The sequence below is a fragment of the Cervus canadensis genome, chromosome 8 (genome assembly GCF_019320065.1).
Source record: "Cervus canadensis isolate Bull #8, Minnesota chromosome 8, ASM1932006v1, whole genome shotgun sequence".
NCBI lineage: Eukaryota > Metazoa > Chordata > Mammalia > Artiodactyla > Cervidae > Cervus > Cervus canadensis.
The window spans coordinates 20,640,637-20,656,511 of NC_057393.1; the positions used below are offsets into that span (position 1 = coordinate 20,640,637).

Below are 15,875 nucleotides of genomic sequence, written 5' to 3' on the forward strand. Positions count from 1 at the left end.
ACCAAAAACATCTCCAGACATTGCCAAGAGCCTCTTGGGGCACAGATCACCTCTAATTGATCATCTCTGATCTAGGGCAAGGAAAGGCCAGAAGATCATAACTGTTGAAAACTCTAGGAGCAAGCTAGGAATTGTGTAAACATCCATAACTTTCCCCACCCTGATTATTTTATCCTGCTGGTGGACATCCAGAGTAACAGGAAGCTCTTGGTGAGGGGAGAATGTCCCCTTCCCTGTGGTCATTCCAGCGGCTACTGCAGAAAATACCATCTCAGAATGAAAATGTTATTCTCAAAAATGTCATGGGCTTCATGCTGCTTTCTAATATACTCTCCCCCCTTTCTCCCCCCAAAGTGAACAAGATTTCCAGTGAGGTCAAAAGCTGCAAAATTCTGCCAACCTTTTAAAATATTACACTTGGCACCACATTTAAGAACTGAATAGATGTTCCATCAAATACAGGGAGACCCAAAATGAGAGATGTTCACAAGCCACGAGAGAATTTTTTTAAAGACGTTGAAACAGGAACTGTGCTTTTTCAGCTGTTAGCTAGGTTGCTTCAGATCTGGGCTTTCCCACTGGGTGTTGGTAACTACCACCCTCCACATTCAACAAGGGACATGTTGGGTAGGGGGAGAAAGGAATTATTTAAAAGAAAATACCTATTCACTCAGAACATCTGTAAGTTGAGGATAGAAATTATTAGGTGGAAAGTTTCTACCACTTGCAAAACCACTTTAAGCTTTAGATCCTAAATTGCTAAGGGCTACCCCAGGAACTTAAAAGAGGTAGTTTTATAACAAATAAAATTCTACCCCATGGGAGGTAAACTTTGTGACATTCAATCAAGGAAAAAAGTACAGACTGAAAATACACATGGGTTCAAGATGGGTTTAAATCCACACATCATAAGCCCTAGCAGGTTATTATGAGAAAGCAGGATGCTTGGTGCACATGCCTGACCTTTCACAGTTGACCTCCAGATGAATTAACCAACCCTTCTTTTAAAGCTATGGCCAGAAGGGAGTGGAGGAGATGAAAAGTAGTGTGAGAATCCCCAAAAAGCCACCTGCATATGTTGAAGAAGAGATGAGATGATGGTGATGGTGGGCAGTGTTAAGCACTGGTTTCTGTACAGAAATATCCAGCCTTTTCTAACAGCAGTTGAAGGTGTCACTTCCTTTTCCTGCTCCAGCTGACTCCCAGATACTGGCCACAAGGGCCTCCTACGGCACAAAGCTTGGGGCTGTAGCCTAGAAAAGGATGTCACTCACAAACCATCCTAAGCACCAGCCCAGCCTGTGGGAACCCAGAGGCAGCCATGTCTTCTCTTTTGCAGATAAATCCGAATTGCACTACAAATGCAAATGGGGAAACTGAGGAAAAACAGGGCTTCTAAAGTCTACTGACAAAAGAACCTGGAATCTTAGTCATAGGCTCTGGTTCTTCTGTCCTCTCCCTCAAGGGAGTATCTCACTCAGGGGAGTCTCATTTGATGGTGGAAAAAGTCCTCCAGAGTCCCCCAGCCCTATAACAAACACAGCCTGGATGGGAACAGTCTGTCTTCTGGAGGAAGCAGGCAAAGCTCTCCATTCTTAGGGGTCCTTACCCTGAACGGTTTATTCAAGGTAGATTTTCAAAAGCCTTATTGCAGATTCATGAACAGAGGAGGAGCCTGGTCTGTGTTACATCACTTCTGCAGACAGAAAAGAGGGGAAGGGGCCCTGAGGTTAAAGGTGCAAGTCCAAAGTCACTACTAGTGACACCTGGTGCTTAAGAGAACTTCCTTGAAACTGCAAAGTGTTTAACTGTGCAGGGCACTGTTTTCCGAAATTATCTTTAAGGTGGGGGGGGGGGGCGGTGTCTTCAAATAATCAAGGTTGGGAACAGGGTGAGTCCTGAGCTCCTAAATAAGAACCGTAACAGTTATACATCTTTCCATCCCCCACCCCAGAGTGACAACCACAGCGTCCTCCTTGCCTCTCCCCTCGGAGCCCAGAAACGTGAAAAGCAGCAGAAAACCTTTTCTTCTGCCGAGTGAGTCAGCCTTGCCTAACTTCATGCGTAAGCTCTCCTCGAGTCAGCAGCAGCTCAGAGCTGCGGGTCTGTGTGCAGCCGAGATAAATTTGGGTCTAGAAGGGATGACGTAATGCTAAACCAGAGAGGTGGCTGCCGCCTCCCAGGGCTCCAGTCGCCAGGGCTGCCGGCTGACATCCCAACCACACGGAAAAGCACCACGACCCAGGTGCCTGAACTGGGGAGAAAGGGAAAGAAAGGACATGGGGGTGGGAGGAAATGGCAGGGGGAGGCAGCGGTACTCTGAGATCGCTGAATCTGGAAGTTTGTTGTTTTTTAACTTTGGTTTTCTGGTGAGATCAGGCCACTGGCAGAGGCTCAAACAGCTGCACTTGACTTCCATCCTGGCCTGTGTCTTCTCTCTTAGAAAAGGGCTTCTTACATTTTATTAAATGGCCCTTATTTAGGGCCTATTTAGGTGATTATAATGAATGTGTTAATCTCTCAAATGTCCTTTTCCTTCTTTTTTTGCATTAACGTGGGTCCAAGAAGAGATCTGCATTGCAGGACTTAATTAATATGCACACATAAGATTCTTGCTTACCCTGGGGCACTTCACTTGAGGGTGCAACTGATGGAAGCTCTTGCTTCGGCCATCCCAAATGAATATTCCTCCAAATAACATTTCATGGTTTGTTTTCATAGACGCTGTATCATTAAGCTTATTCTGCAGTCCAGTCTCCATTTTTCAGATGATAAAACTGAGGCTCAGAGAGGTATGGTAACATACCAAGGCCACACTGCTATCTATCAAACTGATAGAGCAAGGATTAGGACTTAGTCCTACAGAATCTCATCCAGTGCTGTCTACCCATCTCCCTAATTCTTCTTCTAGTTGATCTGTGGTTTTAAAAATAAACAGATAAATAAAGTGGAATACATTTTATGGTCTTTTAAATTTTATGGAGCCCCAAGGATTAATCCTCTCAATATCAAGTTATATTCCAAAGGGATCCAAAGCCTGTTCTGTTTTGTTTTCTGTTCAAGGGTCTTAGGAAAAGGAAAAAATCAACTCCTCTGCTGGTGATGATCACAAGCCATGGGCTCAGCCACACTACCTCATTTTAATTAGAAGACCAGCACAGGTAAATGATCTCTGTTGTATGGAAGTAGCTTCCTTCATTAGGAATGTCTCCTGAATACTTTTTTCAAATGACATTTCATCTTGTGTTGCTGTGGTCATGTTTATTCTCCTTAATTTGTGATTACAATCCTTTATACTGATAGATCTTGTGACTTTCAGCCATCTCTGGCATATATATCCTGGTCAGCCATTGTATGTTGTTCTTTAAAACACTGCTCATTCCATGAGTGAATATTTTATTTAGAATGTTTGCATCCACATTCAAAAGCCAGAATGCACTGTAATTTTTTGTTGCACTTATCAGGTTTTGGAGGTAATGACCTAGTCTTTCAAAGTTAGATGCAACTTGATTTTAAAGCCTTAAAAAAAGAAAAAAAAGATTACCAGAAGCCTTCCCCTGCTGTTGGGAGGATGGCCCACATTCTTACACAGCCCCGGTAACCCTCCCTCCGCTGGCAGAAGCCTGCCTACAGTGGCCCTGCCTCCACCCCTTGACATCACCACCCACTTCCAAGCAGCAGAAACTTGTGGCAGTCACTCTTAGGGCTCAGCCAGACCCTGGACACTGAGTCACACACCCAGCCTTGCTACCTTGTGGCTGAGTTTTCAGCCTCAGGTACACTAGTTAGAATAAAACACCAGGCCCTTGCTTGCCCAAGGACGTGTGTGATCTCACCATCTCTTCCAATTCCAGCATGCTGATTCCAGGATTCTCCAGAGATCCAAGAATAACATGCTTCCATTTGCCTATAGCTGTGGTGCCACTGGTACAGTCAATTCACTTAATCCTCAACATGTTCTGAGATTCTTGTTTCGCATTCAAGGCCCAGAAAGGTTAAGTGATTTGCCCAGAGTCATACAGGTAGCTAACGGATTCAAACCTCGGTTTCCTAACTCTTGGACCCCTTAGAGTACATCAGGGTATGTTTTGTCAGACAAGGTCAAACAAAGCTGGTTAAGGCAGTGGCCTCAATCAGGATAATACAATCCACCTGGAGGCTTTGGAAATGTGTAGGAGTGTCTTTCTTGAGTGTCACCATGACTTGGGAGTTCTACTGACATTTAGTGAGTAGGAACCAGGGATGTTAAATCCTGCAGTATTCCAGATTAATCTGCTCAAGAGGAACTGTCTCATCAATAGTCCCCTTGTTGATAGGTCAGAGGGTTGAAGGCAGAGAACTTATCGTTTGTTCAACAAATATTCCTTAAGCCTCTGTTACTTGCTGCACACTAACCTAGATGCCAAAGAGAACAAAGAACAAAGCTACTTGTGGTCTCTGTCCTCAAAGTGCTTGCATTCTAGCCTGACAGACTGATGATAAGCAAGTAAAAGCATTGTAAATTGTGATAAGTAGGAATAAGGGATAAATAATAAATGAGGGTGAGGATAGCTTTAGGTGGGTGGAGGGATCAGGGCAATCACAAGGGTATTTGGCCAGCTCCTCAGACTTTCATAAGCACATAGATCACCTGGGAATCATGCTAAAATGGAGTTTTGGATTCAGCAGTTCTGGGGTGGGACCTGGGAGACCCATTTCTGACAAGGTCCTAGGAGACACCAAGGCTTCTATCTTCAGACTACACTCATGCCAAACAGTAGGGGTGATGGCCATGCAGGGAATTGGGATTTTATTCTAAGTGAGACAGGAAGGAAACTATTGAAGGGCTTTAACCAAGTAAATGATATGAACCCAGTTCTATTTAAGATCATGCTGGTTTCCTAGATCTCGATGGAGGAGAGCAAGAGGTTGGACCAATGCCGTTCGACCAGAACCAGCTGGCCCACGTTAGCAAGGAGGCAGCCAGGGCCTAAAGCTCATCTGTGTGGCTCACACTTGCCAAGCTTGGGCCAGACCAGTTGCCCTACAAGCTCAGGCGCCTTCGGGAAACCTAGAAGAGCCTGACAGGGTGTGGATTCACAACCCGACACCCGCGCGTGCAGAGCCTCAGGAGCCCTGCTGGTTGGGTGAGTTCCCCAGGGGGTACTGCAAGGCCAAGCAGAACACCCTAGGCCAGTGCCTTGCAGAACAAGGGCCCTGTCTGCTTTGGTGTCAATGCCTGAAGAACCCCAGAAGGCTCTGGCTGTCCTCTCTCTGCCCTCGGATGAATGGGAAGTAGAGAGTCACTCCCGGGAGGCTTCCCCAAGGGGACCCTCAGCCTGGTCTTCAAACATTCCACATTCCATGTCTTGCCTCTTGCTCTCTGACACTTCTCTAAGAGCCCTGAAGTCTCCTAGCAAGAAAACCTGATTTTGAGTCTCAGCCCCACTCTTTGTTAGCAGGTGGGCTTGGGAAAGTTAGCTTGCCTTGCTAAGGCTAAGGCTTTCCTCGTTTGTAAAATGAGGATAATGATAGCACCCTCCTATTGGATGAATGTCAGGATTTAATATAAAGCACGTAGCATTGTGCTGGTGCATAGTAACTGCTCATTAAAAAAGCACCATTATCACTGTTCCTTTGGAAAACAGAGACAACAATACACTTGTCAGCAGCTACCCGCCCCCACCCTAGGGACAGGCTATCAGACTCCCAGGAAACAGGTATTATTTATTGATCCCTATTTGTCTGTCACTTGCACTAGAATATAGAACTCGACCTGGAGATCATACACATTGCACTTTGGAAGCACCAGGCATGATGCTCGGCTCCTCACAGGTGTTAGAAATGACGTGTTGTATTGAGCTAAACTTTACAGCTGGTGGAAAAAAGGAAATAAAGTTGTATGCAAGGCACTCAGAATCTTGGGAGTCAAGAAATATAGTAGAGATGGTCAGGTATGGTTGAAGTAAGAAGATCACACAGGACTGTACAGTAGTTCTGGGCCCCTATAGAAATAAAAACAAAGGCTCGCGCTTGCCACTCTTGACCAGAAACAGAGCAGCCCTGGGCATGCCCTCCATTTTAATACAGTGGTATTAAAACAGTCCCAAGTCATCTTTAGTCAAGTATACTTGCTAATGGCAATAAAAATACAGAGCAAAATATCTCAAATAACAGGTAATCCAAATCCCCCTTTATTAGCTTTAAATGTCCCAATCTTTCTCTCCCTTGGGACACTGTGTTTATCTTTCTAATTTTGCTATGTTTAAATTTCCTCAGCAGACACTGTAGTTGGATATTAGAGAGATGAGTCCAAAGGCATGTTCGATGGGACAGCGGGCATGGTAGAAACATTGGTATGGACAATCCTCCAAGTGCAGAGTGCCCCAATCTGTAAGCAACTAAGAATGGAATGTGTTTATTTACAAGGTTGCTTACACAGTACTTGATTTCCTAGGCTTGGGCAGCTTAAAAAGGGGGAGTGGGCGAGAGTCAGATCTATAAAAATTATAAGGATAAACACAAAACACAAAGGATTTTAAACATCAGGCTGGGGGATGGCAGGGTACATGGAGGGAGGAGAGGAACTATTCTCTCTTTTTTTTTTTGAAGCCCAGTATAAATTTTTGTTCTCTCTGTAATGATGGCTAAAAGCAAAGACACCAAGCCCACGTCAGATGCAATCCACATTGTTGAGGTTTACTTTAAGACACGTGAATTTCTAAAATCTGGCACTGGAATAGAGTTTAAGTCCACGATGGCAGGGACTGTATCTCTGGACCCTAGCACAAAGCCTGACATAAAGCAATGTGTACGCCTTAAATACCAGCTTGATGAATGGCTGGATGAACAGACTCACAGAACACATTTAGGGAGAATTCCTGGCATGCAACATAATTCCACATTTTATAAAATTATTTGCCATGGGGGCCTTTTAAAGAGAGGTTCACTAACCTAAATTTAAAAAAGAGAGAGAGAGAGAGAGATCCTATTTACATATATTTCCTGGAGATGTATTGCTCAAAATGAGGGTCACCTGAACTTTCAAAATATTTCACAAGCAGGGGGCCCAGTAGAACATTCTGCCAAGATGAGGAAGCAAAGGAGGAACCTCCAGCTCAAATGGGTGGTGGCAAATGCCCATTCGTTTTGGCCAGAGAGATCAAGTCAGCTGCTGACAGCTTTAACACCTCCAGCCAGGCCACTCAGGGACAACAGTATCAGAGAAAATCACTTCCCTTTAGTTTAGCAAAAGAGTCAGAGAGCAGGTGTCGCTCCCGTTGGAATCAAAGCTTCTTCTCACCAGTGGAGCAAGAGCTCCACCCTCCACCCCCAGAGGGAGGCCCCTCTGGGAAGACCTGAAAGCCGCCTCCTCAGTTAAGGCTGGAGAGCCGTCCTATCACTGTCATCACCTTTGGGTTCCACCCACGCTCCCTACTATAGACATACAAGAAAATATTTTTTCTAAATGGTGAATTCAAATTATCTTCATTTTGAAAGACTATTGAGAATGTTGCAATGACCTTTGCAATAACCAGACACACCCTGCGATCAGTAAACCAGGGTTGAGGGTTGCTGACTTTATGAGCACCTGACCTGTAAAACAAAAGCCTAGTTTGGGGCTCTGCCTGGGACCCATTCTCACATCAGGCAGGAGGGAACACAGCCCAGACAGACTTGGTTCTGCCTCTGCTGTGTCGTCTTGGGCAGGCCACTGTCCTTTTCTGGGCCTCAGCCTCCCCATCTGTATAGTGAGGATGATGGAAGCTCTATGACCTCTGGGGCTTTTCCTGGCACTGATGTTCTCTTACCACCTGCCTCCTTCAAAAACATAACCGAAAGGGGATGGAAGGAAGAATGGGAAAGGGAAGAGAACTACTGGTTCAGAAGGCCAGGCTACCGTAAACCTCCCCTCATTTCTGCCTGCTGAAAATGGCTTTCTTCATCCTGCAGGAAGATTTCCATTTTTTGCTGGGTTATTGCCTTTTACACTTCTTTTTCTTTCTGTCTCTCTTTTTTAACTCAAAAGCCACAAAACCACAATTCACCTCCCCAAAACGGGTCATCTGGAAGCCAGAGTTGTCAGGGTTTAGGTGTGTCATGCCTGGCATACTGGTGGTATCTAAGTGAGGACCAGGCCAGGGCAACCATGTGCTTCTCCTCCAGAAACCCAGTTTAAATCAATATTTATCCAACTGTATTTATAGAAAGTGGTGGTGGTAGGGAAGAGTGGGTGGGGTGGGGAGGCAGGGGGATCTAAAACAGAACAAGCCACAATGACTGATGCAAATCTTTGTGGCCAATTCGTTTCTGCAGGGCCAGTCTTTTTTCTTTTTTAAAAGGCAAAAGACTCGGCTTTTGATGAACCTGCTGTTGGCCCCAGTACCATAGCAACAGCCCCAAGTCCTCTAATATGTCCAGAGGACAGACTTGGGAACGGCAGCACGAAGGGGGTGGTGTTTCCTAGGAGCCTAAACTTGAGTTAGGGCCAGGAGAGTTGAACAACTCTGAAAAACAAAGACAAAAAAGAAAAAAAAAAAAACCTCTCTGGTTGGCTTTTCTGTCTCCAGCTTCGTTTCTAAACCTTTTCTAAGCAGGGTGTGTTTAGGAAGACCTTGAACAATCAACAAGGTGTTACAAGCACCCACTCTGCTTCAGGTTGTTGGGCGACCTTGAGCAAGTCATTTCACCTCTCTGGACTTCATTCCTTGACTGGAAAATGCATCCATGCATATATGGTTGTATAAAACTGCGGGCTCAGTCCAATCAGAGGTCTAGGTTCAAAACTCAGCTCCACCATTACTATGTGACCTTTGGGCAAGTTACTCAGTTACCCCCTCTGTAAAATGGGAGCAATGCGATTCATGGGGTCGCAAAAAGAGTCAGACACGACTGAGCGACTGAACTGAACTGAAAGTACACACGCCATGGGGTTGCTGTGAAGTGTGGGAGGAGATAACACGTCTTTAGCCCCATACTTTACCAAGTGTAGTCAGTGCTCAGTGAATGGTTGCCAGTGTTGGTGTTACACAGTGCAGTTAGTTGCTGCTGCTGCAATGCGGGCACCCTCTTCACTTCCTTCAGTTCTACCTCTAGATTTTGCTGGCCATTCTCAGATGAAAATCTCCATTTCTTAAGTGTGCCAAATAGGAGAGTGTTTTGGTCAAAGAGAGCAGGTAGGTGAGCAGCTCTTGTTCTGTCTTGGATCTGATGGAGTTTCTTTTTCCCCACCAAACCATGAATGACTCAATTCAGCTTCTCTAAGTTCGTAAGGTCCAGATTCTTTTCCTGGGTCCCCTCCACAGCGTACCCAGTCCCTAGGTGCTCTGGGACTCTGAAAGCCACAACAGTATCCCCAAAAGTCCACTTCTGGCATTTAGCAATGGGCAGAGATCAAAAAGAGTTGAATCTGGGGAGCATAATTTAGGATGTAGAGGAAATAGAAGCCTGAGTTAAGAATGCTCTTTATACAACTTCACCAAAAACAAATACCTCACTCCATTCCCATCATAAATCAACTCACAGAGTTTTCAGGGGGAAAAAAAGCAATTGCACATCGTAAATGCTCGATACATAATTTGTGGAATGAATGAATGACTGAATCGTAAGATGCCTGCCATGCAGAAATATGATCTGCATAAACACTAGTTGCTGTCAAATTTTAGCATAAGTCGCTCTGTAAACCAATAACTGATCCATCTGCAGGGTCACAGGTGATGCAGTTTCAGCTCTCCGGGCCTGACCCGCCATCTCTGTATAGGCCCTAATCTTTAAAGCCCAGGAGCAGTCTGCATTGATTATGGGAGACATCTTCCCTCCTTGAAAGAGATCAGTTATTTCCAACTCCAAGTCTTCAGAAAGTCTATCATGTGTCCTTTCTGCCTTCAAACCTGATCACTGTGCCACAGCCAGTAAATGACAAATCCAAGCAATCAAGGGATGTATATTAATTGTCTCGTGTATGTCCAATGTTATGCAATGGTGACATATACTGAAATACTGTTGAGTGATCTTTTCCCTTAAGATGCTAATCTTCTCCCTGTGAGGATAAATCTAATGTACAGCATGGAAGTAGAGCACTGCTGATTATCAAAGCTCAGAGAAGTGACTATTTATTGAGCACCTACTATATTCCAGGTACTTTAAATGAAGTGTCTCAGTTAGTTGTTCAGCAACAGCAGGAAGCTGATGCTATGGCTATCCTCATTTGACAAAAAAAGAAATGAAACCTCAGAGAGGTTAGGCAGCTTGTGCCCAAGGCCACAGAGCCAGTAAGCAGTGAAGGGGTAACTTGGGCCCTGCTCTGGGTGACTTGTAAAGCTTTCATTCTCTCATTCATTCCCTGACTTGAGAAATATCCAGGGGAGGCTTCCTGGAGGAGGTAGGATCTGACCTAGGCTTTGAAGCTAGGTTAGACACAGATAATCCCAGGGGAGTAAGAGAATGAGGGCATGCTAGACAGAGGGAAGAGTCTGAGTCAAGCACAGAGGGATGACTATAAAGGCTGCTTGCTGGTAGACCTGCTGGACGGGAGTAGAGGAGATTAAGTTGGGAAGGCAGGGTGGGGCCAAATGACACCAAACAACCACAGCTTACTCTGTCAGCAGGCAGAGGCTGCTCTTTGGCCTGTCAATGCCCCTAGGAAAGCACCTTACCTTCCAACCCAGGTAATGCACTCCGGAGAGCCACTCAAGGCTTCTACTCCCATTTCATCATTCTTTTCTATCTCAAGCATTGCCCCCAAGCCACCTTCCCTAGACACTGGGAAGCCCTCTTGTGTCCTGTAGATTCCACTTGCCTGCTCAACAACTTTTACGCACAGAACACCCCTTTGTGAATTAATTTCTTTTTCTCTTTCGTTTTAACCTTTTCCAAAACAGGAAGTAAATTTTTTTTCCCAACTGATCAGTGAGTCCTAAATTGCTACCCCTTCACTGGACCCTGAATGGATAGGTGATATGTCAGAAGTTATTTATATATAATTTCTGAATTTGTGATAACAGGGTCACAGTATCCATAATTAATATTTCTGGAGGCCTTTAATTTGAGATTCTTAGGGATTCACATCAGTTGGAACTTTGCAAGAATGTACTTGCATCTTCTAGGGAATCATTGCCTTGCACAGAGCAGTCAATGCTGAGTGACTCAATTTGAACACCCCAAGGAAACTCATCATAAATACTGAGAATAACTCAGCACTGTGGACACACTTGGTGAGCTCTCCTAGAACGGAAACCTCAACGAAGCATGAAAAGCAGTTCTGGTGACAATGGAAAATAAAGCAAGCTCCTGCCAAGTAAGGACTTTGCATACAGTAAAAGCGGAACGTGAGAACTCATGACCAGGGCCTATCGATGCATTTCGAGAATGTTTCACAGAACCGGAAATGGAGAATTGAGGCTCAATACCCTTCTCGGGGTGAAGAGCGTCCCTTTAAGAAGGGATTGTACCAGCTGGCCACACTACAGCTCCCAGAGATTTTCTGGCTTGCCTCCAGGCTCCACCCCCCAGTCTCTGGCCTCAGCAACGCGTGACGTCAGAGGAAGCGGAGGCTGCCGATTGGCTGAGCGACGCTGCTAGGTCAAGTCCAGTCAGAGGAAAGAAGTTTGTCTCCATGTGGAAACCATGTGTCTCTCGCTGGGAGGGGGAAGCGGTGGAGGCGGAGAAACAGATCAAGTGATTACAGGAGAACTGGCTGAAATGAAAGCGAGGAGGTTGTGCACCTGAGCCGGCCAGTATTGTCGTTTGCAGTAGTGACCTAAAACCAGAAACAAACCTTACCCAACAAACAAAACTTGAGTCCCCGCCCCCCCATCATAAAAATAAACAGCTAGGGTCCTTGCTTCCTTCCAAAAACCAGGGAGGGACCTGAGAAATGCTGGAATCCTGTCGGAACGCCTAGATTCCCCTCCCTCCCCTAACGACTGAATGATGTAAGCGTTTCGGAAAGCAGGGCTCTGAAGCAAAACAAGCCCCGCGCGCGCGGAGGGACCCTCAGTGCCCGAGCCCGGCGCACGCACGACCCGCCCCCACACTCGCGTTATTGCTGTGCACACGCGGACCGCCGTGACGCGCGGGCATTGTGTGCATCGAGCAGAAAACAACGGCGAGCGCCGCCAGCGCGATGAAGCACCCCCGATTAAATGAGGCAGATGTAGGGCCCGTTGTTTTCCGTACCGGGAGACCTAGACCCGGGCCGGAGCGGGGGCGAGAGTGGGGAAAATAAAGTGGCCCCCGTCGGCCGCTCCAATTTGCAGAGGAGATAATAGAAGGCCCTGTGGACGGTCGCCCCATAGTTTGCTGCAGGTCCCCCTCGCCTGCGTGAGCTCGTGGGGAGGGCGCGAGGGCCCAGAGCAGGGTCCCAGCTCTCGGGGAAATCTGGGGGCCGCTGGCATCACGTCATGCTGAGCCAAACAGCGGCTGGAAAAGAGGCAAGAGAGCTAAAAATACTCCAGCGGGGAGCCGGCCGGAGGAGGAGGGCAACCGGGCCGAGGGGCTGATTACGCACACGAAGTTGAGGGCGCCCAGGTTCCCGAGCCCCTCTCGGGGGGTAGCAGCGCGGACGCCTAGGGAAGGGGACCGGGAGGAAGCCCCTTGGCTTCCACGGTCCCCAGAGCCCGGCTCCACTACCTCTGGCCCGCCCCGTGCGGGGCAGTCCGGCCCGGCGCGCCCGGCCCTCTGCTTACGTGACTGGTGGCCACGCCGGAGCCCCGGCACCGGGTAAACAAGGAGGTGGCGGCGGCCGAGGCGGTCGGGGAGCGAGGGTGGGGGCAGCGAGGTTGGGAACAGAGGTCTCCGATTGTCTGCGAGTGCGAGGGGCGGGGGGCGCGGGACGCCGAGGAAGCTCCAGCAGCCTCTCTGGTACACCCCTCTGTGGAGGGGACGGGGCGGGGGCAAACCAGGTTTGCCACTCTCTGCCAAGGTGCCCTCTTTGGGTGCACCCCCCGCCAAAGGCGGAGCCACGGGACAGACTTGGGGGAATGGGGGACCTGGGCGGGGGGGGGGGTGTAGAGTAAGAAATCACGCCCCTCCCCCCTCCAACAAAAGCAAACACACCAAACAAAACCACGTCTTCACCCACCTCCCCGCCAGCTCTGACCCTACAGGCGAAGGCATACTGCCCCCCATCCCACACCCCAAATAATCGCAAACTGATTCGGCTGCAACCGCCGGCGATGCGCCTTTCTCGTAACCCAGGCATCCCAAGAAAACAGGGAGAGAAGAAAAGAACGCACCACCGACCTCCCAACACAAATCCTTGTTTTTGCCTTAAGCTACTGCACGATTTCGTTGCCATCACGCGGTTACTTTAACCCCGAAGGCCTGAGGTGTCGGTCAGCTAGGGTGTTTTTGTGTTTGAGGGTGGTTGTTGTTGTGTTTGGGGGGGTAGGTTGCAAGACCTGACACGTTGCAATCGGACCATTTTTCTCCCTTTCTCTCTCCGCACCCCCCTCCCCATCTCATTGATCTTCCTACTTGTTCGGACAGATTAATCAGCTAGCTTTTCTCTAGTCTGTCGGTCTGTCCGCCTCGGCCCTTTCCCCCTTCTCGCAGCTATTATTTGTGAGGACCGTGCTGGAGACGCCGCACTCGCGTGCCCCCGTTAGGGCGCTGAGGCGACGGCCTGGGGATGATTGGGGGACCCAGGCAAAAATGAAACAAACAAATACAAAAAAGGAGGCCAGGCCGGGGTGGGGCTCCCAGCACCGCCGCCCCCCCCACCCCCCCCCCCCCCCCGCAGCCATCTCTCTCCACCTGAATCTGCGGTGGGGGTGGGGGGAGCAGTAGAAATCCACCAGGAAGGCATCTGCCCTCCTCGCCCAGCGCGCTCACTCGGGAGCCGTATCCCGGAAAATAAAGAAACAGCACATAACAGCCCACACCTTCTTCCACAACTATTGTTTCCTGCGAGATCCCAAAGTTTCCTTCTCGCTGCGTCCCCCTCGCCAAGTTTCCCCGGCGCAGCACCGCGGGTCCCGGGCGAGCTGCTGGCGAGCTGTTGGTTTTGCCGGCCTGTTTCTTTGGGGGGCGGGGGGGGGGGTGCGGGGGCAGGGGCACCTAGGGCAGCAGAGGCGCAGGGGGACTGTCTCCGTGGACGCGATGGCCTGAGCCCAGCCTTGCAGCGAGAGGAGAGGAAAAAGCAAAGTAGACAGGAGGAAGAAGCAGAGCCGAGCCAGCCGGAGCCCACGCCGTGGAGGGCTGTTTGCTTGTTGTTATCGTTGTCGTGTGTGTCTATGTGTTTTCTTTCTGGAACCGCCGAGCTCTGCCTACAGTTTCCAACTTTCGTCTTGTAATCCTCACCCCACCCAGGAACGAGCGACAGAAAAACAACACTTGTCTGCCCGAGAAGGCTCCGGGGAAGAAAAAAAAAAAAAGGAGAGGGGAAAAAAAAAAAGTAAGAAAGGCGACCTCGAAGAGATGAGCTCTCGGCTGAGTTGTCAGCAAACAACAACACTCCCCCGCTCCTCGGCCCAGCGGTTCTCCCAGCCTCGCGGAGACGGACAGACGGACGCACCGACAGCCCCCCGCCCCCGCCGCCGCCGCCTACCCCCCGCTCGTCTTTGTTACATCTTTAGCAGCTTTGTGCGTTCGTGTCCTTTCTCCGGTGTCATCGGCTTTACTGCCGCGGGCGGGATGTGAGTGTGTTGGGGAGAGGGGGCTAAGCAGGCGACAGGGGTCGCCGAAGTGGGCAAGCAAGAAAGAGCCCGGCGCCGAAGAGGAGCCAGGGCCCCCAAACTTACTTTTGTTTTCTTTCTCGATCTGCTCCAGGTAGCTGGCGGCCTCGAGCAGAATCTGCACGTTCTGCAGGAAAGTGTTGATGTGCTTCTCCATCGAGTTCTCGCTGGTGTTGAAAATGTCCGAGAAGGGGCACCTGAGCTTGGCCCCCGCGGGCTCCTCCGGCTGGGCCGGGGGCTGGGGCGCGGTCACGGCCGGGGGCGCGGCGGGGGCCAGCCCCGCGCCCTCGCAGCGCGCCTCCTTGCGCGGCCGCCCGCGTTTGCCCATGGAGGGACCGCGGGGTCCACCGAGCTCGTCCTCTTTTGGGGCTGCGCGGCCCGGACCGAGCTCCGGGCCCCTGGGGAGAGCCGGCTGGCTGGAGCGAAGAAGGCGCCGAGGCGAGAAGGCGACCTGACTTCCCGAGCCTCGCTGCGTGCTGTTGTGTGTCTGCGTGTGTGTGAGTGTGTGTCGGTCTCGCTGTGGGTCTGTGTGTATGGGAGATTGAATGAACCTACAGGACAGACGGAGGCGCTCTGGCGCCTGGGTCCTAGTGCGAGCCTGTCGCCATCGGACTGGTCAAAATGAAAGGCGGAGACAAGCGAGGCAGGGACCGCCCCTGCCAGCCCCGGCACACTACCCCGCCTCTCCCCAATCTTATCCCATTGTAGAGCGTAGTATTTAAACCCAAATGGAAAAAATACTCGAAGGCTCTGAGCGTACCCACAGAAAAACAAACTATTAAACTGTTATTCTTTTACTTCACGTGAAAATAATACCAATGCCTGGCACCACATACTAGATTCCAACGGTAGCTGCTATGACTTAAAAAATAAAAGTCCAATCCAAAAAAATCATACACGTTACCTCAGGTTCTCTCCCCGCAATGAACACACTCCTCCACACACACACACACACACACACACGCACGCACACGCACACACAGAGGCACAGGCATCTGCCTTCACAGGGCCAAATGAAATCCCCAGGCCACCAAATCCCAGTTACAAATTTACTCACTCTTTCTTTCTCCCTTCAAATGCAGAGTTATTTTCCAGGAAGGGGGAGGAGATGGAAGCGTCTCTCCCCGCACTCCTCTTCCCAGCCTTACTCCAGCTGTGCAAAGCTCACAGTAGGGAGCCTCCACACCTGGCTCTCTTTTATTTTATTTGGCAGAAAGGCGC

At 49.2% G+C, this 15,875-nt stretch overlaps 1 protein-coding gene and 1 long non-coding RNA gene across 2 annotated transcripts in view; one reads left to right on the forward strand and one right to left on the reverse strand.

The window, feature by feature from the left end:
- The window catches only part of MXI1 (MAX interactor 1, dimerization protein), an 87,660-nt gene extending 72,308 nt beyond the window's left edge, over nucleotides 1-15,352 (reverse strand). Inside the window, exon 1 of the mRNA XM_043475470.1 lies at nucleotides 14,721-15,352. Coding sequence (XP_043331405.1) covers nucleotides 14,721-14,982 — 262 coding nt within the window. The 5' untranslated portion in view covers nucleotides 14,983-15,352. The remainder of the gene's footprint in view (nucleotides 1-14,720) is intronic.
- Nucleotides 2,121-5,015, forward strand: LOC122445924. Its single transcript, XR_006270726.1, has 3 exons — nucleotides 2,121-2,245; nucleotides 3,064-3,161; nucleotides 4,885-5,015. It is a non-coding gene; the product is annotated as an uncharacterized LOC122445924 (long non-coding RNA).
- Nucleotides 15,353-15,875: the final 523 nt, after the last annotated feature.